This window comes from Marmota monax, unplaced genomic scaffold (assembly GCF_021218885.2).
Source record: "Marmota monax isolate L192 unplaced genomic scaffold, Marmota_monax_Labrador192_F-V1.1 WCK01_AAM20220418_F8-fsc00017, whole genome shotgun sequence".
Lineage (NCBI taxonomy): Eukaryota > Metazoa > Chordata > Mammalia > Rodentia > Sciuridae > Marmota > Marmota monax.
The window spans coordinates 4,965,947-4,985,976 of record NW_026695241.1 but is presented as its reverse complement, the minus strand read 5'-3'; the positions used below and the strand labels follow the sequence as shown (position 1 = coordinate 4,985,976).

At 34.3% G+C, this 20,030-nt stretch overlaps 1 protein-coding gene across 3 annotated transcripts in view; it reads right to left on the bottom strand.

The window, feature by feature from the left end:
* Positions 1–20,030, bottom strand: part of Trip11 (thyroid hormone receptor interactor 11) — a 66,386-nt gene that overhangs the window by 45,159 nt on the left and 1,197 nt on the right. For 2 of the 3 annotated variants that reach the window (XM_046440632.2, XM_046440633.2), the window contains exons 2-9: positions 17,334–17,395; positions 14,730–14,840; positions 11,239–11,517; positions 8,634–8,693; positions 6,372–6,537; positions 5,533–5,895; positions 2,613–2,653; positions 1,952–2,038 (exon numbers count right to left, since the gene is read on the bottom strand). In XM_046440632.2, the coding sequence (XP_046296588.1) occupies positions 1,952–2,038; positions 2,613–2,653; positions 5,533–5,895; positions 6,372–6,537; positions 8,634–8,693; positions 11,239–11,517; positions 14,730–14,840; positions 17,334–17,395 (1,169 nt within the window). The remainder of the gene's footprint in view (positions 1–1,951; positions 2,039–2,612; positions 2,654–5,532; positions 5,896–6,371; positions 6,538–8,633; positions 8,694–11,238; positions 11,518–14,729; positions 14,841–17,333; positions 17,396–20,030) is intronic. The other variant, XM_058577793.1, reaches the window with a different exon arrangement.

The following is a 20,030-nucleotide window of genomic DNA, read 5'->3' as shown; positions in this document are numbered from 1 at the left end:
AGGAGGGACAGTTCTCTTTGTTTCAACCTTATTTTGATAATGTGATTATGATGTTTGTGATTATGTATCAGTGTAAAGCCTTCCTTCAATTATATAGATTTTTAAAGATTAAATTTCTAAGGTATCTAAAGTAAATAAAAATCTCAAATTCCTTCAAATAAAAAGCCTAATAATACCTTATTAAAGAGACCTAGAGTTGTGTACAATGGTGCATATCCGTAATCCCAGTTGGGAGACTGGGGATTGAAAGTTCAAGCCAGCCTCAGCAACTTAGCAAGGCCCTAAGCAACTTAGCTTGATCTCATCTTGAAATAAAAAATAAAAAGGGCTGGAATGTGGTTACACACTCCTGGGTATTAAAGAGAGAGAGAGACAGAGAAAGAGAGAGCATGCGTGCGTGCAAGAAAAGCTACAAAAGAACATCTGCATAACAACTCTCATTTCCTTCCAATTCAAAAATTCATTCTGAAAGAACAGAAAAATAGAAAAGTATCCTCCTAAGTCTTCTAAAGTTGCCTCTATATTTAGGAAAACCACAAACATTTTTTTTTTCCAGTTGGATCTTAAGGGCACACATACTTATAGCATTCTTAACCAGTAAGCAGACCCATGACAGACATAAGGAAGAGTTACAATGGACTACTATAAACATCAAAAGAATGGAAAAAAGCTATGAAGACTAGCTACAGAATCCAAAAGTTTCATAAAAGGTTGCAGGTCCCCATATATGTGTAGAGAAGTCTTCAAACTACAAAGTACACATAGGTCAGTTAAAGAGCAGAATACAATGAGAGTAGAAACAGAATATATATAGTATGGTAATAAAAAAAAAAAAAAAAAGATTGGGAGATGTTATTGGCATTTAGTGGTTAGAAAGGGTGGTGGCAAAGATCCCATAAAGTATAGAACAGTGCAAACAACTAAGAATTTAAGAAATACTGCCTATATACCTAATGTGTGAAGGTACTGAAAACGTTAGTTTCTATAAGAACAGCATGTTAAGTAAAGTGACATCTGTATTTATTAAAATATTTTTTTAGTTGTCAATAGACCTTTATTTTATTTATCTATATGCTGTGCTGAGAATAGAACCCAGGGCCTCACACGTGCTAGGCAAGCGCTCTACCACTGAGCCACAATCCCAACCAGATATTTGTCTTTTTAAAGCAATTTCTATGTATAATCAAATATGCCTTACTATGTTTGAAAAGATGTACTAGAAATTGGTAACAAGAACTGCTTGTGGGAAAGAAGCCAAGCAATGAAGGAAGACGCAAAAGATTACTACTCTACATGTATTATCTGAAAATTTTCAGTAGGTACTAAACATATATATCAGTAAACATGTATTACTTTTTAAAAATTAAGAATTAAATTGAATTGAAACACTGGTCTTTAACTTAATACCAGTTTTCAAATGACCCTTTATGTAAGGACCTGCCATAGACAAGGAAATTTTCCTAAGTGGTCCAAACCCAAAAAATACCTCTTCCATAACAAATACTGTATTACAGAATCCTTTTTCATCCTTGCTATCAACATATACAAAAAAGATGCCATTTCTACCACTGAAACTGTCCCTCTTTATCCCTCTTCAAAACGAAATTCCTGTCCCCCATGATGGATCCATTCAGGATATACACTCCAGATCTTCCAACTCACATATGTATGCTGCTGCAGTCAGAACTCCATCTGATAGTAAAACAGGGCCTATCTTTTCCACTCATTATCTGTGTGCCTACTGGCTTATCTCTACATGTAAACTCTGGCCAGCCACTCACACTCCGAACCTTGACCGGGTACTTCAATTTGGTCTTATAAGAATCAATGAGATCAGCTTTGTCCTCAGGACTCTATTACCAAACATTCCATTTTGATATAAACTTGTCCTTAGCTGTAAACTGTAATACATAACACCATTATAATTCTCTCCCCATTTTTCAGCACCCACCTTTTCTTGACTCAGTGATGACTTCTCTTTTTCTAAAGCTTCAACATGCATTTTAAGTTTCAGATTGTCTTCAGCAAGACTGTTATCCTACAGAAATGTTAAAGTAGTATTTTCAGAAACAGGAAATTTCCAGTTCACAAAAAAAGCAGGCTACTTATACAATTGTGTGTTTCTACTCAGTTATTTCCTTAGTGATACATAAAGTTAGAAGACTATAACACTGGACCATTCAGAGCCAATCACTCATTTCAGACATTCTTAAGGAGGATTTCTTTATTATGTTTTTTTTTAAAAAAAATTATATATATATATAACCTCTAATTAATAGAAACTCCCTGAAGTTCTCAAAGAAAGTCAAAATGCATTCCTCATTTTGGTATAGCATCGTACAATGTCTCTATATACATAATTTTCATCAAATTGTTCTGCACAGTTATACCTGAATTTTTCAATTATAAAAATTTTTAACCTAATATAAATTTATGGTGCAAATAGTTTGTTTCTGTTATAAATTGGCAAACATAAAATTACTGTGACAAAAGTTCCCAGGGTATGTTCACATGAATTTGTTAAATAACACAAAACAAACTACTCTAATAAATTAAATTACTTTTTATTAGTAAACCAATGCTAAAAGCTTTCTTCTATAACATGAGCTTACCTGGTTTAAACCATTTAGCCTCATTATTTCATTTTCAGCATCTGTAAAAACAATTAAATGAACCTGACATTACAATTATTTAGAAAGTCTTTATAATAACCTCCCATACTAAACTCAGAAAAGCAACCCCATTAAAACAAAGTGTACTTATAAGAACCATTAGCAAGCTTTAACAGTTCTGGCAAAACATTTTTCTCATTTCATACTTCTATTTTTTCATTTCATACTTCTAGAAATCATATTAAATCAGTTAATCTATATTAAAATCCAATTCTTCAGAAAAGAAAGAATAAGTGTATTCTGTATGAATCATATGTTACTGCTTTCATAAAAATACTAACAACAACTGTGTTTCCAAATGAGCTGGTTAGTTTGGGCAACCAGGAATAGTATAAGGCTTAAGACTCGGGGAAAAGAAACCTCAAAAGTAACAAATATATATTTATATTACAACAATACAATAATATCTCTATTATCTTAGGTAATTTAAATATGAATGTACTACATACAGATCCATAAATAGAAGAGATTCTGGAAGAAGAATACAGAACAGAATACCGTGAGCTCAGCTGAAGTCATTCATTTAACATTTAGTTGGAGAAATATTGAACATATATGATGAGGCCAATACCAGATAAGGCAAAAATTTAGTCCTTGCTCTTAAAGAGCTTACAATTCAGAGGAGAACAAGTAAACATGTGATTATAATACAGTGTGATACAGCAAACAAAAAGGAATCATGAAAGCAAAAAGGGCAAACATCTAGTAGAGATTAGGTAGAGAAAATGGGGCCAGAGAAAAGTCAGTGCAAGTATTGGACAATGAAAGTAATACCTGTATTAAACCACTACACTAAGAGTTAGCTCAAAGAAATGTAAGGATACTCCACACAAAGAGAATGCAGCAAACAAAACAGTGACAGAGCTCAGACAAGACTGTTGGCTTAAGCTACGATAGTTCAATATGGTTAAAGCTTAGAATGGTAGAATGGGAAGAGTAGAAACTGAAGAGTAGACAGGTATCAGATCATGAGAGGCATTACATGTACGACTACGGAAGTTTAGACTTCATCTTGAAGTTCCTGGTGAGCAATAAGGTACTTTTTAAAAAGTAGGAGAACAATCTGCTTTGTGTTTTTGAAAATTTATTCTTGCTACAAAATGAAAAAATAAAATAAATTGAAGGAGGCAGCATGGGAGCCTGAGAATTAAATTTTGTAACATTGACATGAATAATAATTGACATGGACCACCTTTTCTAAAGAGAACTCTGCAGCAAGTAACTCACAAAACAACAAACAAGGAAGATATTATTATTATTCCAACCATATACATGAGAAAACTGAGGCAGAGAGATGTTAACTAACTTACCCAAAGTCATCTAGTTAGTGACAAAAGTTGGATTCCAGCCCAGTCTTATTCTTAAACACTACGCTATTATGCTCAAGCGGGCACAGTGGTGCATGCCTGTAATTCCAGCGGCTCCGGCTCAGGAGGTTGAGACAGGAGAATAGGGAGTTCAAAGTCAGCCTCAGCAATGGCGAGGCACTAAGCAACTCAGTGAGACCCTGTCTCTAAATAGAATACAAAATAGGGCTGGGGATGTGGCTCAGTGGTCAAATGCCCCTGACTTTAAACCCCAGTACACATAAAAACTGAATAAATAAAAAGAGATCTACCATAGTTAACACGAGCAAAAGCAATTATGATTAACTGAAATGAATCATGGCAATGGAAATGGGAAAGGGGATAAGGACTAGAGCAGTAGGATTTATTTAAGCAAATGATGGATCACCTGATATAATTAAACTTATTTTATAAAACCGCGGAGTTATTCTGATTGAAACCAAATGAGAAAGAGGTCCAGGACCTTACACTTCACTGCCTTCCCTTTACCTGCATGGCAGCTCTCAGGACAGATGAACCTGTGAGAAACCCTGGAACTCCTCTGGGATATAATCCTGAAATATCACTCAGCCAGAGAAAAGAAAAGAAAACCCAAGGACTTGTCAGTGATGACTTCCAGCATTCTGATTTGAGAGACCAGTGAATACTACCAATCACCAAGGCTAGGAAAGGAGAAGTTGACAATGATTTTACTTTGAACCTAACTTTAGTTCAAAAACCCAGGTGATATATAGAGTTGGCCGACTAGATCAGCAGCTGGAGAAAAAAGGCAGCTGAGGGGTACAGATGTGGGGAGTAACAAGCACACAAGGATTGGAAACTTCCAGAGCAGTAATGAATGAGTTCATAAAGTGAGGGTTTATACTGTGAGAAAATAATGAAGTGCAAAATAAAATGCATCTTTTCAAGCTGAAAAGCTCTCATTATATGTTCCTGGAATGTATGAATACTAGTGATTTATCTATCTAATTTAATATTTTTGTACCAGTGAACACATCAACTTGAGCATGGAAAACAGTAGATGACCTAAAGTTCTTATCTTTTGGGCCTCTGCTTCAATTTAGGAAATCATTTAAAAGGATAACAATGGACTTGTAAAGATGGAATGCTGCATTACCTGAATGGAGAGTCTGGGCTGTGATAAGTTATAGAAAGTATTCAGTTCTGTGTAGACTAAAAGAAACAGTACCTCTCCACAGCAATGTGTGCACTGGATTTACTTCTCAGAAATCCACGAGGCTTCCTAAATCGCTGACTTCCTTGTAAATACATAAAAAATAAAGGAAGGCTAAGAGACACCTAGTCAATAATTGACCCATTTTGATAGAAAAGTACTTTTTGTTGCCTATTAGCTATGGCAATGAATTCACACCAAACAATTTTAATCAAATTATAGACGGTTCCACAAATACTCCATTTTCATGAAGTATTTGTCTACTAAAGTATGTGTGTCTCTAAAAACAATTCCAAAGCACTGAAACAATAATCTGAAATAAGTCCCAAGCATTCTATACCAGACAGGGCTTGTTGCAGCCTGAGCACTTCTTCCACTGTTGAACTCTGTGGAAGAATTTTTCCCTTTTCTGCCACAGTAGCACTCTGCTCCATCCCAGAAGGCTGCAATTTACTACATTCCAGTTTCAAGTTTTCACACTGTTCAATCATTTGTCGCTTTTCCACACTGAGTTGTTCCTGTTCTCTTTTCAAGGTATCTCTGTCATTTTCTGCAGAAGATAATTTTTTATTTATGTCTTTGATTTTTTCCTCAAGTTCTTCAATCTTTCTTTTAGATTCTACTTTTTCAGTTTGTAGAACCTGAATAGTCTTCTGCATCTCACAGATTTTAGGCTCATCAGTTACTATAACTCCTGAGTCACCTAGAACATAAACACAGTCAAGGACATCATGTGTTAAATACCAAGAAATAAATACTTACTATATATATAACTAAGATTCGAGTTCCGAACTTGGAAAGCTTAAAAAGAAAATTTAAATTACTATCTTAAACTAAGCACTTTAAAAATGAATAAAAAATTGGAGAAACATCAGAATCAACTACTAAAAAGCCAATGTATCTGAAAATATCTTGAATCATTTATCACCAACATATCATCACCAAACAATGCAACAAAGAAATCTACGAGTTGTAATTGTTTACCATAAAAGCAAAAAGGACCTTTCCATTTTACAGAATCTTGAAAGCTATGTCATTTTCTAAACATCTGCCAAATGAGTAAACCAATCACTTACTCATTTTTTGGAACTTAGTCCAAGTTTACAGCAGTGTCCTGGTCTTAGAGTACTAGTTTGCCATTTGTGTCATCTAATATGTGAAACTACTAAAATTAATAACCTTGTTGTAACTGATTTTCAAGTTCTTCAATTCGTTCTTCATAGTCACGTAACTCTTCTCGATGCCGGCGACTTATCTCTGCCAGTTTCTGTTGATGTGCATTCTGCAAAACTGACATTTCATGTTGATGTTCATCTATGTCTCGACTTCGGTTTTGTTCAAGTACCTTAAAAAATAAAACAAAATTAACCACATTTATGATCAATAAATTTACCTAAGCTATTTATTTCACTATCATCCAAGGTCTGTATTATTAAAATTACTTCTCTAAGCATATTAAGGCTGAAAATAATTTAACACAGTTCCAAAATTTGAACAATTTGGAAAGACTCCCCCTCCTCCATCCTGTCTTAAACCTTAAAAACAGTCATCTCTCTCCACCACCCTCTGCCCCACACGAATACTAGGAACTGAACCCAGGGCCTCTGACATGCTAGGCAAGTGCTCTACCACTAAGCTATATCCCCACCCCTTTTCATTTTTATTTTGTGACAGTCTCACTAAGTTGCCCAGGGAGGGCTCAAACTCATAATCCTCCTGCCTCAGGCTCCCCATTAGCTGCCATGACAGGCTATGTCCCACCTCACCCTATAGTTTTTCTTTTTTCTTAGTATTGGAGATTGAACTCACAGGCACTAGACCACTGAGACACATCCCCAGCCCTATTCTGTATTTTATTTAGAGACAGGGTCTCTTTGAGTTGCTTAGTGCCTCGCCGTTGCTGAAGCTGGCTTTGACATCACAATCCTCCTGCCTCAGCCTCCCAAGCTGCGGGGATTACAGGCGTGTACCACTGAGCCCAGCTAGTTTTTCTATTTTTTTTTTAAATATTTTTTTAGTTTTAGGTGGACACATATCTTTATTTTATTTTTAAGTGGTGCTGAGGATCGAACCCAGTGCCCCATACATGCTAGGAGAGTACTCTACCACTGAGCCACAACCCCAGCCTGTAGTTTTTCTATTTTTAATGAGGGAACATCAACAAGAAAATACTGAAAACAAAAGATGAACATAAACTTCTCCTTTTCCAAACAACATATTCCACCATTACCAGCATCAACCCTTTGAGAAATCTGTACCTGTTTTCCTACTACCACTATTCTCTTGCTCAGCCTTTCCTTCTCCAGGCCTACTGGAACTCCCAACTGTCAACCAAAGTGCTTTATTACCCAAGTTGAGACCAATAATGCTTTTCCAGAAACCTGGACATGGAAGCATCCTGAGAGCTGCATCCTTAAAAGTCTGTATACTGTATCTTGCTAGATTCCTGATGCTGCTCCCATTTCTGTCCTTCCTGATGCCAGAATGCTCAACTCTTCCTTCAGTCCTACAGACAGACTATTGTGGAGCCTTCCAGTAAATCCTCTTTTGTTTTATTTAGCCAGAGAAAGCTTTTACTGCTTATAACTTAAGAATCCTAATCTATACATTAGCTATTTTTTCTTGAGGTTTAAGTGTAAGCCATTCTTTAATCCTATGCACTTCTGTGCCAGCACTGGACTCAAAGCCTTATATGTAAAACTCAAAACAAACCTACACGGTAGGTAAAACAACCATATCTAGTTTACTGATAGGCAAAAGAGAAGCTTAGAAAGGTTAAGAAACCTGCCCAAAGTAGAACCGTGGGAAAATAGCATATCCAGGTCTCACTCTGGAACTTATCACATATTACTATTAGAATAACAATAAACCCCCAAAGTAAAAATTCTGTATCTGACAATAATTTCAGCACTAAAAGCAATTCACTATCACAATAAACATATAAACTATGCCTTTTCTTAAAAGAAATAATAATTGACAGAAACTAGAGAATTTCTACCACTAAAAAATAGTAGCATTTTATTTTGTCAATATCCTTCAACTCTAAAAACCTTGAAACTTCAGCAAGCTTGAAATTCTGTTAATGCAGTTTTATGAGACAGAGTACACACACATATGAAAAATAAACTACTGAAAAAATGTTCAAAACCAAATTATTTTGGAAAGAGATATTTTTATATACCTTACTTGTCATAAAGTTAATATGAACCAGTTAAAAATGTATATCATAATCTATAATCACTCTTAATTAAGACTTTTAGTGATGCTTATATTTTTACATATAGATTTTAGATGCATAAAAGTTAATGACAGGGGCTGGGGATATAGCTCTGTTGGTAGAGTGTCTGCCTTGCATGCACAAGGCCCTGGGTTCAATCCCCAATACCACACACACACACACACACACACACACACGTCAACGACAAACAACATCTGACCTACCTTGATAGTATTGTGTAGTTTGCAGATTTCATTTTGATCAGAATTATGTGTTCCCTGTGCCTTAGAAGTTCAGAAAAAGAGAATCAGAAAACAATACCAATTTTCTTATAAAACAGAAAGTCACTAACTTTATTAAAAGATACTTGTCAAAAAAGAAGAATTTCCCAGATAGATTCTAACTCAAGGATGCCAAGAACTTTGTTCAGTAGAGAGTAATACATAATAAAAGATACTAATATATAAGAATGTGTTAAATAATTGGGGAGACAACAGTTTTGCAAAATATCTAAATTTAAGATTAAAAAAAACAGTTTATTTATTTATGTAGCTTAAATATTTATTTATGTATCTTAAATATTCAATGTGAGAATAATTAAGCAGTTTTCTAAAAGGCACTTTCTGAAAGCTACCCAATATTAGTGCTAATGATGATCTAGTAAAAATCTTTTTAAAAATGATTTTATATATATATATATATATATATATATATATATAAATATATATATATATATATATATATTTTTAGTTGTAGATGAACACACAGTATCTTTATTTTTCTGTGGTGCTGAGGATCGAACCCAGTGTCTCACGCATGATGCAAGGCAAGCACTTTACCACTAATAATAGCCCCAACCCTATTATTTAGTTTGAAAAGAAAATAAAAGAACTTTGGATTTTTCTTATTCAAAGCTGTATGTTTTTCATTTACCTTTTTAAAATGTTTACTTGATACTTAATAGCTGTACATATTTATGGGGATACAAGTGATGTTTTGATTTATTTATACATTGAGAAAGTTCAAATCAGGGTAACTAGCAGTATTATCTCAAACACTTAGCATTTAGTTGTGGTGATAACATTCAAAATTCTCTCTTCTAGATATTTTGAAATATACTATACACTACTGTTATCTACAGTCACCCTAGTACCCAAAAGATCATCATAATTTATTTCTCCCATCTAACTAATTTTGTACCCACTGACCAACCTCTCCCCATCCCTCCCTCTACCCACCAATGCGCTAGGTTACCATTCATTTATCCTTATTAACACTTAACTATATATCATGTTAATGAACCAAAAAGACGGTATAATGGAAAGAATACAGTATTTGGCAGTCAAGAGATATATATTTGCTTTGTAACTTAAATCACTTTGACAATGAGGGTGTTACTTTTGGAAATAACTTTGTTTCCCTGTTTGTAAAACAGAAGTAATGAATATTTCCTGTAGCTATTAAGGATAATATACATAGACATATATGCCTCACTAGAAAATTAAGCCCCTATAAGGTCTCAAATATGCCCTTTTCACCTTCATATTCTAGAAGAGATCTATCACAAACTAGGCAAAAACCCATCTTCCCCTATGAAATCTTACCCTCAACAACATTTCTTAAAATGTATCCCCCTTGGGATTAATCAGAATCACCTGGGAGTATGTATTCATTTAAACACTGTTTCCAAGGCCCTGAAATAAATTACTAAATAAATCTCCAGAGATAAAACAGGAAATCCCTGATATTATCAAGTTCTTCGGGTTATTTTTACACATACAAAACTTAATTACTGCTTTTTAGAGATAAAATGGACAGACTGCCCTTACTACAGTTTACTTTAGGTATTGGGAATGTTTAGCAACATGGGAAGCATGCAGATCATTTTAATTAGGAAGATTTCTCCTTTACATAAACTAGATTACATTCACAAAAAGAGAACAAAAAAATCTAACTATTTACTTTGTTTTTCCCCCTACATGAATGAAGTTAAATCCAAGTTAACAATGTATCAATTTATTCTAAGTCTTGTGTCTTTTGCCAACCTCCACAGTCTATAAAATCTGATGTGTAAGACAAAAAAAAAAAAAAAAAAATGTTCCTTGGAAAAAAGTTTATATCTCCCAAATAGCAAGTATTTCATTTCTGATACATGTGAAAAAAAAAAAATCACAAAATAATTTAACATATTTTATAATACCAATGATCAGATTTTCATTTTATATATTACTAGAGCTAACAAAAATCTCAGATAAAAATCCAAGGAAATAGTGTCAAACATAGTGCTCTGGAGCCCTAGTGTTTCCATCAAAGAAGTCTCAGAGACTTCAGGGGGAAAAGAAGCTAGCTCCACTCAATTCTTCTTTCTTTTCTTTTTTCTTTCTTTCTTTTTTTTTTTTTTTTTTAGTTGAACATGGACACAATACCTTTGTTTGTCTTATTTATTTATTTTTATGCAGTTCCAAGGATCGAACCCAATGCTTCACTTTGCAGGGCAAGCACTCTGTCACTGAGCTATAACCCCAGCCCCTCAATTTTTCTTTTGATTCCTGGGCTTGTAACTTTTATTTTGAAAAATGGATCTGTTGCTCTAAAATTTTTGAAAAAAAAATTTCCAAATATTGTACAGAAGGGGAAAAGGAGGCTGAGAGAGAAACATAACCTGACCAAAACCACTGAGAGAACCACTGGCAGAATTAGAATATAGATTTTCTATTTTCTTATCCAGGATTATTTCTGATACCAAACACTTCACACACTGCTTCCTAAATAGCATCAATATTTTTACTCATTCACAGTTTTAAAAAAACTCACCCACATTTTACCTACCTCAGCAATATGCCTCCAATGGCCAACTTCAGATTCAAGTCTTGAAACTTCAATTGACAATCTGTTTATTTCTTGTTGTGATGAAATTATGTCACTAAAGTCCATGTCATCATCACGAAAGGCTGAAAAATGACTACTCATTCCGTAAACAAATGAAGACGGTGCAGTGGTTGTTGGTATACCACCAGCTCCTGACTGTACCGATTGAGCAGCTGACTGTAGTTTCAACAATTGATCTTGTAGTGCAATCTGTCTTGCTTTAAGGTGGCTGATTTCTACCTATATATTTATAATCCATGTTTTAGAGAAAGTACTTTCAAACAAATTGATCTTTTTAAACCTTCATTATATTAAAAGGTAGAATGATTTGTTTAAGACTAATCATTCACTAAGTATCTTTTAAGTGAATCCAAGTCACTTACAACATCCCAACTATAAAATTTTTATTTAAAAAAACATAATTACCATAGTTAAAGCACATATATTTTAAGTAGTATGAAGATCAAAATTTTACTCATATATTAAGTAAAACAATAAATTTCTCAGTTAAACACAAGTTTCCTATCTTCTATGAAAGGGCTAATACAGGATATTTCTTAGGGCTCTGTTGGTGATCATCAAACCTTATGATGAGAAAATGAAAAGCTGTGTCAATCTATATATTAAATTTTCTTTAGGATTTCTGCTGGAGGCCAGTAGTGGTACATGCCTTAAATCTCAGACTCAGGAGGCTGAGGAGGTTGAACTGCAAGTTCAAGGACAGCCTCAGCAACTTAGTGAAACTCAGTCTCAAAATAAAATCTAAAAATAATTTTAAAGGGCTGAGGATGTAGCTCTATGGTATAGCACCCCTATGTTCAATCCCTGGTACTTGAGAAGAAAAAGAAAAGGAAAAAGAATGAACAAACAAACATCTATTGCAAGAGTCTTATGTATCTGATTATGGCTGAATTTAGTCTTAAAATGCACCATGAATGATAATGCTTCTCTATACAACACAGCTGGAATAATGCTTTGATTTATAGATCCATTCTTTGTAGATAACACAGTAAACCCATGGTTATTAGCTCATGAGTCTCAGAAGGAAATAATGCACTCAAAGAGGCCCTGGCTTTAATACTGGCAACAAGCAGGCAGTGAAAATCTGACCCTATTGAGGAAGAGAACAGTATACAAAAGTTCTGAAACCCTGAGCAGAGTTTTGATTAAAGGCTGGCCATACTAAATCATAACCCCCCAAAATTATGAACATAGGACCTACCATAATGCCACATCCATTCTGAGTGAGAGAATACTCAAGTAAGCCATCTAGACACAACTGAAATAACCTTAAACTAGCATAAGACACTACCATAATATGGTAGTATAAGACATTACCATAACCAAGGAAAACTTGATACTGGGAAAATAGCCAGGAGGTAGCAACATTTCTACAGGTGTAAAACTAATCAATTAGTCAAACAAAAACCAAATATGTGTATACTTTATGTCATAACAAACAGATTTTTCATATTAGAGCCCCTTTCTCTAGTACAGACTTACAATAGTATATAAATTTTATTCTTTTTCCCATAAATGATATGAGATAAACCGCATCTTCAGGGAATAGAGACATCACAAAGAGTGTAGCAAACAGATTCAGAAAACAGCAGAGGTATAGTTATGTATTATCATTCATTCTACTAAAAAATACTGAAATCCATATTTTAGATATATTTTTAACACAGAAAGAGTTGTCATTATACCATAAATATTTACATCAAGTTTTAGAGCTACTCAAGTGCAAGCTTTAATAATAACAACAAATTCTAAACAGTTTAATGTGTTCTCTAATATCAATAGTTAAAAAGAAAATAAAATGCCAAAATTTTCCACACAAGTGTTTCCAACTATGGGGTGAGCATTAGAATCATATGGAAGCTTCTGAAAATTCCCAACATCAAGGTCCCTTCCCAGTACACTAATCTTCCCAGGATACTCAGAATCTTCTGAGGTGTATGAACATGTATATTTTTTAAAGGTGTCACTAATGATTCAGCTGCAAACCCCTGGGTAGGAATTACTATTTCTATCATCATGTCCATTAAGTCAGTGCTACTCAAAGTGTGATCCAGGGATTGATGCCATGTACATTTGCTACCAGTCCACAAATACAGAAATTCAAAGAGTAAAGTCTAAAGACTTTGAAAGCAGTTTAGCAATAAACTGTTATATCTGTGTTGAATCTTTAAAAAAGAGAAAAAAAAATGGGTTTGTAAAAAATCAAGCTCTAGAGCTGGGCACGGTGGCACATACCTATAATCCCAATGGGTTTCACAAAAAAATGATGTACAATATAAAAGGTCACAGAATAATAGCCTTTAAAATGCACTTTCAAATTAAAGCTACAAATGCATTTTGTATACATTTTACCCTTGCAGAAATTTGTTTTTATTATATTATGTAAAATTATAAATTGCCATCAGTTTGAAAATTAAACTCTAAAGCTAGGCACGGCGGCACACACCTGTAATCCCAATGGGTTGGGAGGCTGAGGCAGGAGGATCATGAATTCAAAGCCAGCTTCAGCAACTCAGCAAAGCATTAAGCAACTGAGTGAGACCCTGTCTCTAAATAAATTACAAAAAAAAAGGTTGGGGATGTAGCTCAGTGGTTATGTGTCCCTGGGTCCAATCCCCGGCACCAAAATAAAGAAAATTAAAGCTCCACTTTAAATGTGTATATTTACCCTCAATTTTTAACCTTAGCATGTCACTAAGGAACTAGAAACCAATTCATCTAACTTTAAAAACCCAAATAGGAAGTTACAGCAGAAATGAATTCTTAGTAAACAAAGTGAGTATTGAAATAATATGGATAATAAAATAGGAAATGGTTCAATTCAAAGTAAGTTTTTATTGGACTCCACTTATGTACTAAACATGAAAAAGAATTCAGTAACAGCATGACACATAGAAACATAGTCCATATTTTAAGGATGCACTGGTTAAATTATATAAGATCACTAATACTGCAAAGATAAGCCAATTCCAAAACAAACATTTCAATCAAACTAGAAAAAAGCAAAAACATTTATAAAACAGTAAAAATCAATTATAATATACTTAATTTTATTTTTCCATGGAAAATCACATATATTCCAACATAACAGACACTTGTATAGACAAAGCATTTTTTTAAAAAGAAATTATCACTAAAAATGACCATGTTGATTTAAAACAACTTAAGAAAATAGTTAAGAATAGTATTGAGATTATGAAATAGTTAAGAGATTTCATAAAATTAGAAATTATGAGCAACAGATGCCTGAAGATATTTTATAAAAAAAACTTTTCTTCTTTTAGAAAGTAGAAATTAATCTCTGCAAAGGTTAGTTTTTATAATATAAATAAAAGTTTACCAAGTTTTATTGAATTCAATACCCTTTCAATATTTTTATGGATCTAAAAATAATGGTGAAATAAATACAAAGTAATTGTAATAAACTTTACCTCTTTCTGCTGCAGTTGATTTCGGTAACTTGCAGACTGATGCTTTATTTGAAGCTCTGATGCTTCATGCTTTTCTTCCAGATCAGTACAATACTTTTTAAGTCTTTCATTCTAGAAGCAAAGAAAGTATTTTCAACAAAAAGAATACAAGTAAAACAGGTTAGTGATGGCTACTGCACAGCACTGTTTCACAAAAAAAATTGATGTACACTATAAAAGGTCACAGAATAATTGCCTTTAAAATGCACTTTCAAATTAAAGCTACAAATGTATTAAGCATGTTTATATAGAATATGCCTAATCCTAAATCAAATTTGGGTGTAGATTTTGCTTCTTTGATTTTATGCTACAAAGTCACTGATCACAGGTTTGGGGCTGTGGCTCAGTAGTAGAGTGCTTGTCTCGAATATGTGAGGCACTGGGTTCGATCCTCAGCACCACAAAAAAATAAAAATGAAATAAAGGCATTGTGCTCATCTACAACTAAAAAAAAATATGTAAACAAAAAAGAGTCAATACATAGTTAAATGAATTAAAGAACATTGTCTATTCTGAGTATATGTTTGTTTTGAAACAGGGTTTCACTATGTTGACAAGACTGGCCTAAAACTCCTGGGTCCAAATAATCCTTCTGTCTCAACCTTCTGAGTAGCTAGGACTACAAGTAAGTATCACCACACCCAGCTTTAGATATGTTTTCAAAAACCAGAAAAATTCAGAATAAAAACCTGGACTTTAAGTTAAACTTAAAATATTACCATTTCTAAATAAACGTTTTAAAATTATCACTTTATTCATACCTCGTGTAAATCATTTGTAAAAATGACAATATAAAAATATTAAGAGTACACTGGACGAAAGATCACAAATGTGAGGACTACTTTCTTGGCACACAGAGAATTAAGTTAGCTTAGGGTGGTTGCTTTTACTTACAACTAAATAATCTTAACTAAGTTAGGCGTGGTGGCACACACTTGTAATCCCAGCAACTCAAGAGGCTGAGGCAGAAGGATTCCAAGTTCAAAGCCAACCTCAGCAACTTAGCAAGGCACTAAGCAACTTAGTGAGAACCTGTCTCAAAATAAAAAATAAAAAAGGGCTGGGGATGTGGCTCAGTGTTTAAGTGCCCCTGGGTTCAATACCCAGTACTCAAAAAAACAACAACAACAACAACAAAAACACCCTAACTAATTCAGTCAGCTAAAACATTTAACATCTGTAAGCAAATCTAATTTGTAATGGAAAACACACTACTCTTCTATACTAAACTTTCTAAACAGACTATTCAGAAATATCATTATCTTTTTTATTTTATTTTAGTTTAACAGCAGTGAGTCCTGCATGGTGATATGTTGCATAGTTACAGAAAAGATTATGATGTCATAAGAGTTTTAATGCCACCAAGAATCACACAGTTAAAATTACCTGACAAATAAAGCCCTTTTTTCCTTTAGTATTTGAGTACCTCTGGATAAGTACCAATGAGGAAGCTAGATCACATTTGAGTTTTACCAAAAATAAACATTTCTAAACATTGAAATCATACTTGCCATAGACCCAATAGACATTCACTGAGCAGGTTAACCATATTTACTTTTCTCCCCAAATGGGTCACGGGGAATTCACCTAGGTTAATGCCACTCACACACATACTTCTGCTGTTTAATTTTTCTGGGTGAGTCTGTACCAATGAGTACTTTTTAAAGAATTTCCTATCTCAGCCATTAAGTTCATCTGTCACTACAGCACCTACTTTTCTTATTAAGTCATTACTGCTAACGTCTCTTAGTGCCACCAAATTGTCTACACACAGAAAGTTAATACAGTACAGTTCTACAGGGGTTTCGCTACTTTCAGTTCCACAAACTCACCTTGATATTCTAGACCAGAGTTCAATAATGTTTGTTAGTAGTATTTTCTTACATCTAAATCCAATGTTCTTTTTATAACTTAGTAGAAAGGAAACACACTTTCCACAGTGCTCTAACAATACCTTTTGCTGCAATTCAAGTGCTCTCTGTTATTATTCCAATGCTAACTAGTTGACTTTTATTCCTTTACAATAGCTTCTACTGTGAAATCCTTTCCTTTCAAGGCTTTCCTTTGAACCCCTACCAAGTTTCCCCATTAAGCACAATGTCTAGAACTAGTCACAACTAGACATTAATTACAAATAAAACAGCAAAATTAACTTGCTATTCCTATATTCTTAACTTCTCTGTACCCAAATATAATTCTCTCAACATTAGAATATTAAAAAGCTCTAGATTAAACAATCCCATTCTTCATATCATACTTAAATGTACTACCATGATTTAGCATTCCTTAATAACGATAAACTTTTGCCCCTATTACTTCTACTTTTGGCAGTTTTCCTACTTTCAATATGCAGAAGTACAGAGGAAAATATTAAAGAACAACAAACTGTTGTCATGAAAATAAATTCTTCATCTAAGTAAGCCTCCTAAAAGTTAAAAACAAACAAGATACACAGAGGAAAAAAAGTGGTAAGCAATGTAAACAGAGAACTGAAATCCTGAATAACTTCATGGTTTCAAAAGAGATAAAAATCTAAGTTTGAAAGTAGTCTTCAATTTTCCTTACCTCGGATCTTAGTGTAGATTCAGTACCTTCAACTTCCTTTCTCTGACAATTAGGTAAACCTGCTACAAAAGAAATTCATATATTGAATATTTGGTCAACACCATATGATGGAATAAATAGGCTTTCTGTGTGTGTGCGCTGCAGATTGAACCCAAGGCCTTGAACATGCTAGGCAAATAAATGCTCTACTACTGAGGCTCTACATTCCCAGCCCTAAGTAGGCATTTTAAGAAAAACACATTTCACCGAGTTTAAATAGAATAGTATGGGCTGGAGTTGTGGCTCAGTGGTACAGTGCTTAACTAGCATATGTGAGGCACTGAGTTCAATTCTCAGCACTGCATATAAATAAATAACATAAAGGTCCATCAACAATTAAAAAATAATAATAAACAGAAAGTAGGCTGATACAAGAGCAAATTCAGAAAATATTTATCATCTGATTTTCACCACAACTTATCATTGCCACTAATGTTCTTCATTGTCACATGGGTCATTCTCTTTGCCAATCTCCTACACCTTAGGATGTCTACCTTTAGTAGCTACTACAGCAGACAAAAAGTGCTGACTTTCTCAGTGAAAAAAACACAATGTCCATCATTTTTCAATGTTTACTACTTGCTGAGAGTATTTATCAAAATTTTGTTACAGGAAATTAGAAGTTTTTGTAAATTTCTCTTTTTGGCTTGCCATAATTTTAAATGAAACATATTCAACTGGGGCTTTAAGGCCCTATTTCTACTTCCTTTTTTTTTTTTTTTGGTACTGGAGACTGAACTCAGGAGGACACTCGACCACTGAGCCACATCCCCAGCCCGATTCTGTATTTTATTTAGAGACAGGGTCTCACTGAGTTGCTTAGTGCCTTGCCATTGCTGAGGCTGGCTTTGAACTCGCGATCCTTCTGCCTCAGCCTCCTAAGCCACTGGGATTACAGTAATGCACACCATACCTGGCTTGTATTCTATTTTTAAAGAGAAAACAAATGAAACAGGTATTAAGCAAGTCCTATTGTAATACCAAGCGAAAGGAATAAAAGCTTTGAGCAACTCAGCAGATTTCTGATCACTCACATTTTTATTGACCATCCACTGTGTACCAAGGAAGATGCCACATACTGGACATATAAGGAGAAAGAAAAAAATACCATCCCTACCCTGGGCATCAAGGAAAATGAGCAATTATAACTCAATATGGTAAGTGTTGCTAGGCAGAGATCCTCAAAGTTCTGTTAGAACACAGGCAATCAATTCAACTTGCGTAAGAGTCACAATGATTTCACCAAGTGCCTGATCTGTGAGCAGGATTGCTGGAAAACTGTTTTCCAGGCAAAGGAGGAAGTAGAGAAGAAAAGGCTTTCTGTGAAGAGGTTTGGAGTTCTGTAGGTGCCTGACAAAGTTCTGTGTGACAGAAGCTCTAGGTATTGGCACACATGCATATATAAATAGATTAGGCATGGCAATTGGCAAGGCAATTAGAAAAGGAAGGTTGAACCCATATGGACAATTGTTGGCCTTCTAAAACTAAGAAATTTAGATTTTATCTGTGATAGGTCAAGAAATTTTTAAGCAAATTTGCTTTTAGAAAGTAACTGACACTGGACACGGTGGCACATCCTTATAATCCCAGGGACTTGGCAGGCTGAAGCAGGAGGAAAACGATGAACTGTCAATAGACAGCTGCCAGCCTTAGCAACTTAGCAAGGTCCTAAGGCCCTAAACAATTTAGTGAGAACCTGTTTTTAAAAAAAAAAAAAAAAAGGCTGGGGATGTGGCTCAAAGGTTAAGCACTCTTGGGTTCAATCCCTGGTACCAAAAAAGAAAAGTAACTGGCAATACAGCAGAAAATAGAATGGAGTGCAAAAAGGATGAAAGAGCACTGAAGAAGTAGGAGTAACAAAGGAAAGTACAATTTTGACATAGGCCACAAGAATTTGGTGGCCAATGGGAAGTAGATAAAAGACAAAACATGACTTGAAGATTTCTACTTCAGAAAATTGAGTAGATAGTGAAACTGCTAAGATTGATATTATGGGAGTACCTTTAGTAGAGGAACAAAATTGAGGTCAAAGGAATAGCCAACTGCTTTCACCTATCTGAGATACAAAGTTAAACCTAGTCACTTCCATAGTTTTCAGCCTCTGTTTCTAACTGCCCTCAAGTCCAAACAACCTTTTACTAGACACATGAAGAAAATCTTTCATTACCATCTCTAAACCTAACATATCTCCCACCCAAATAGAACTGGAAGCAGTAAAATGGATTTTGATTTTGGCAGCTCCACAATCTCACTTCTTCTCAAATAGACACCACATCGAAAAACTAAATGTAAGCACTTTTTATCAAACCATTTTTCTCTATTTCAACCAAATAAATATGAAGGATTGGTTAAATAATGATAAAAACAAAACTAGGGGGCTGGGGGCTAAAAAACTCAGGGGTAGGGCAGTGCTTAGCATGAGTGTGAGCCCATGGGTTCAATCTCCAGCACCCCAAATTAAACCAGAATGCTAATTTATAAAATTATAAGAAATAAGTCTATCAAAAGAATTGCTCTCATCTGAATGAGCAGCCCATTATCTCCCATAGTCATAGGCAGACTATGATTTTAAAATTCTCTTAATCCAAACCCTACTTGCTAAAAGAAATGTCAAGAAATAAAAATGGTGATTAACTAGAGCACTCATTACCATGTCCC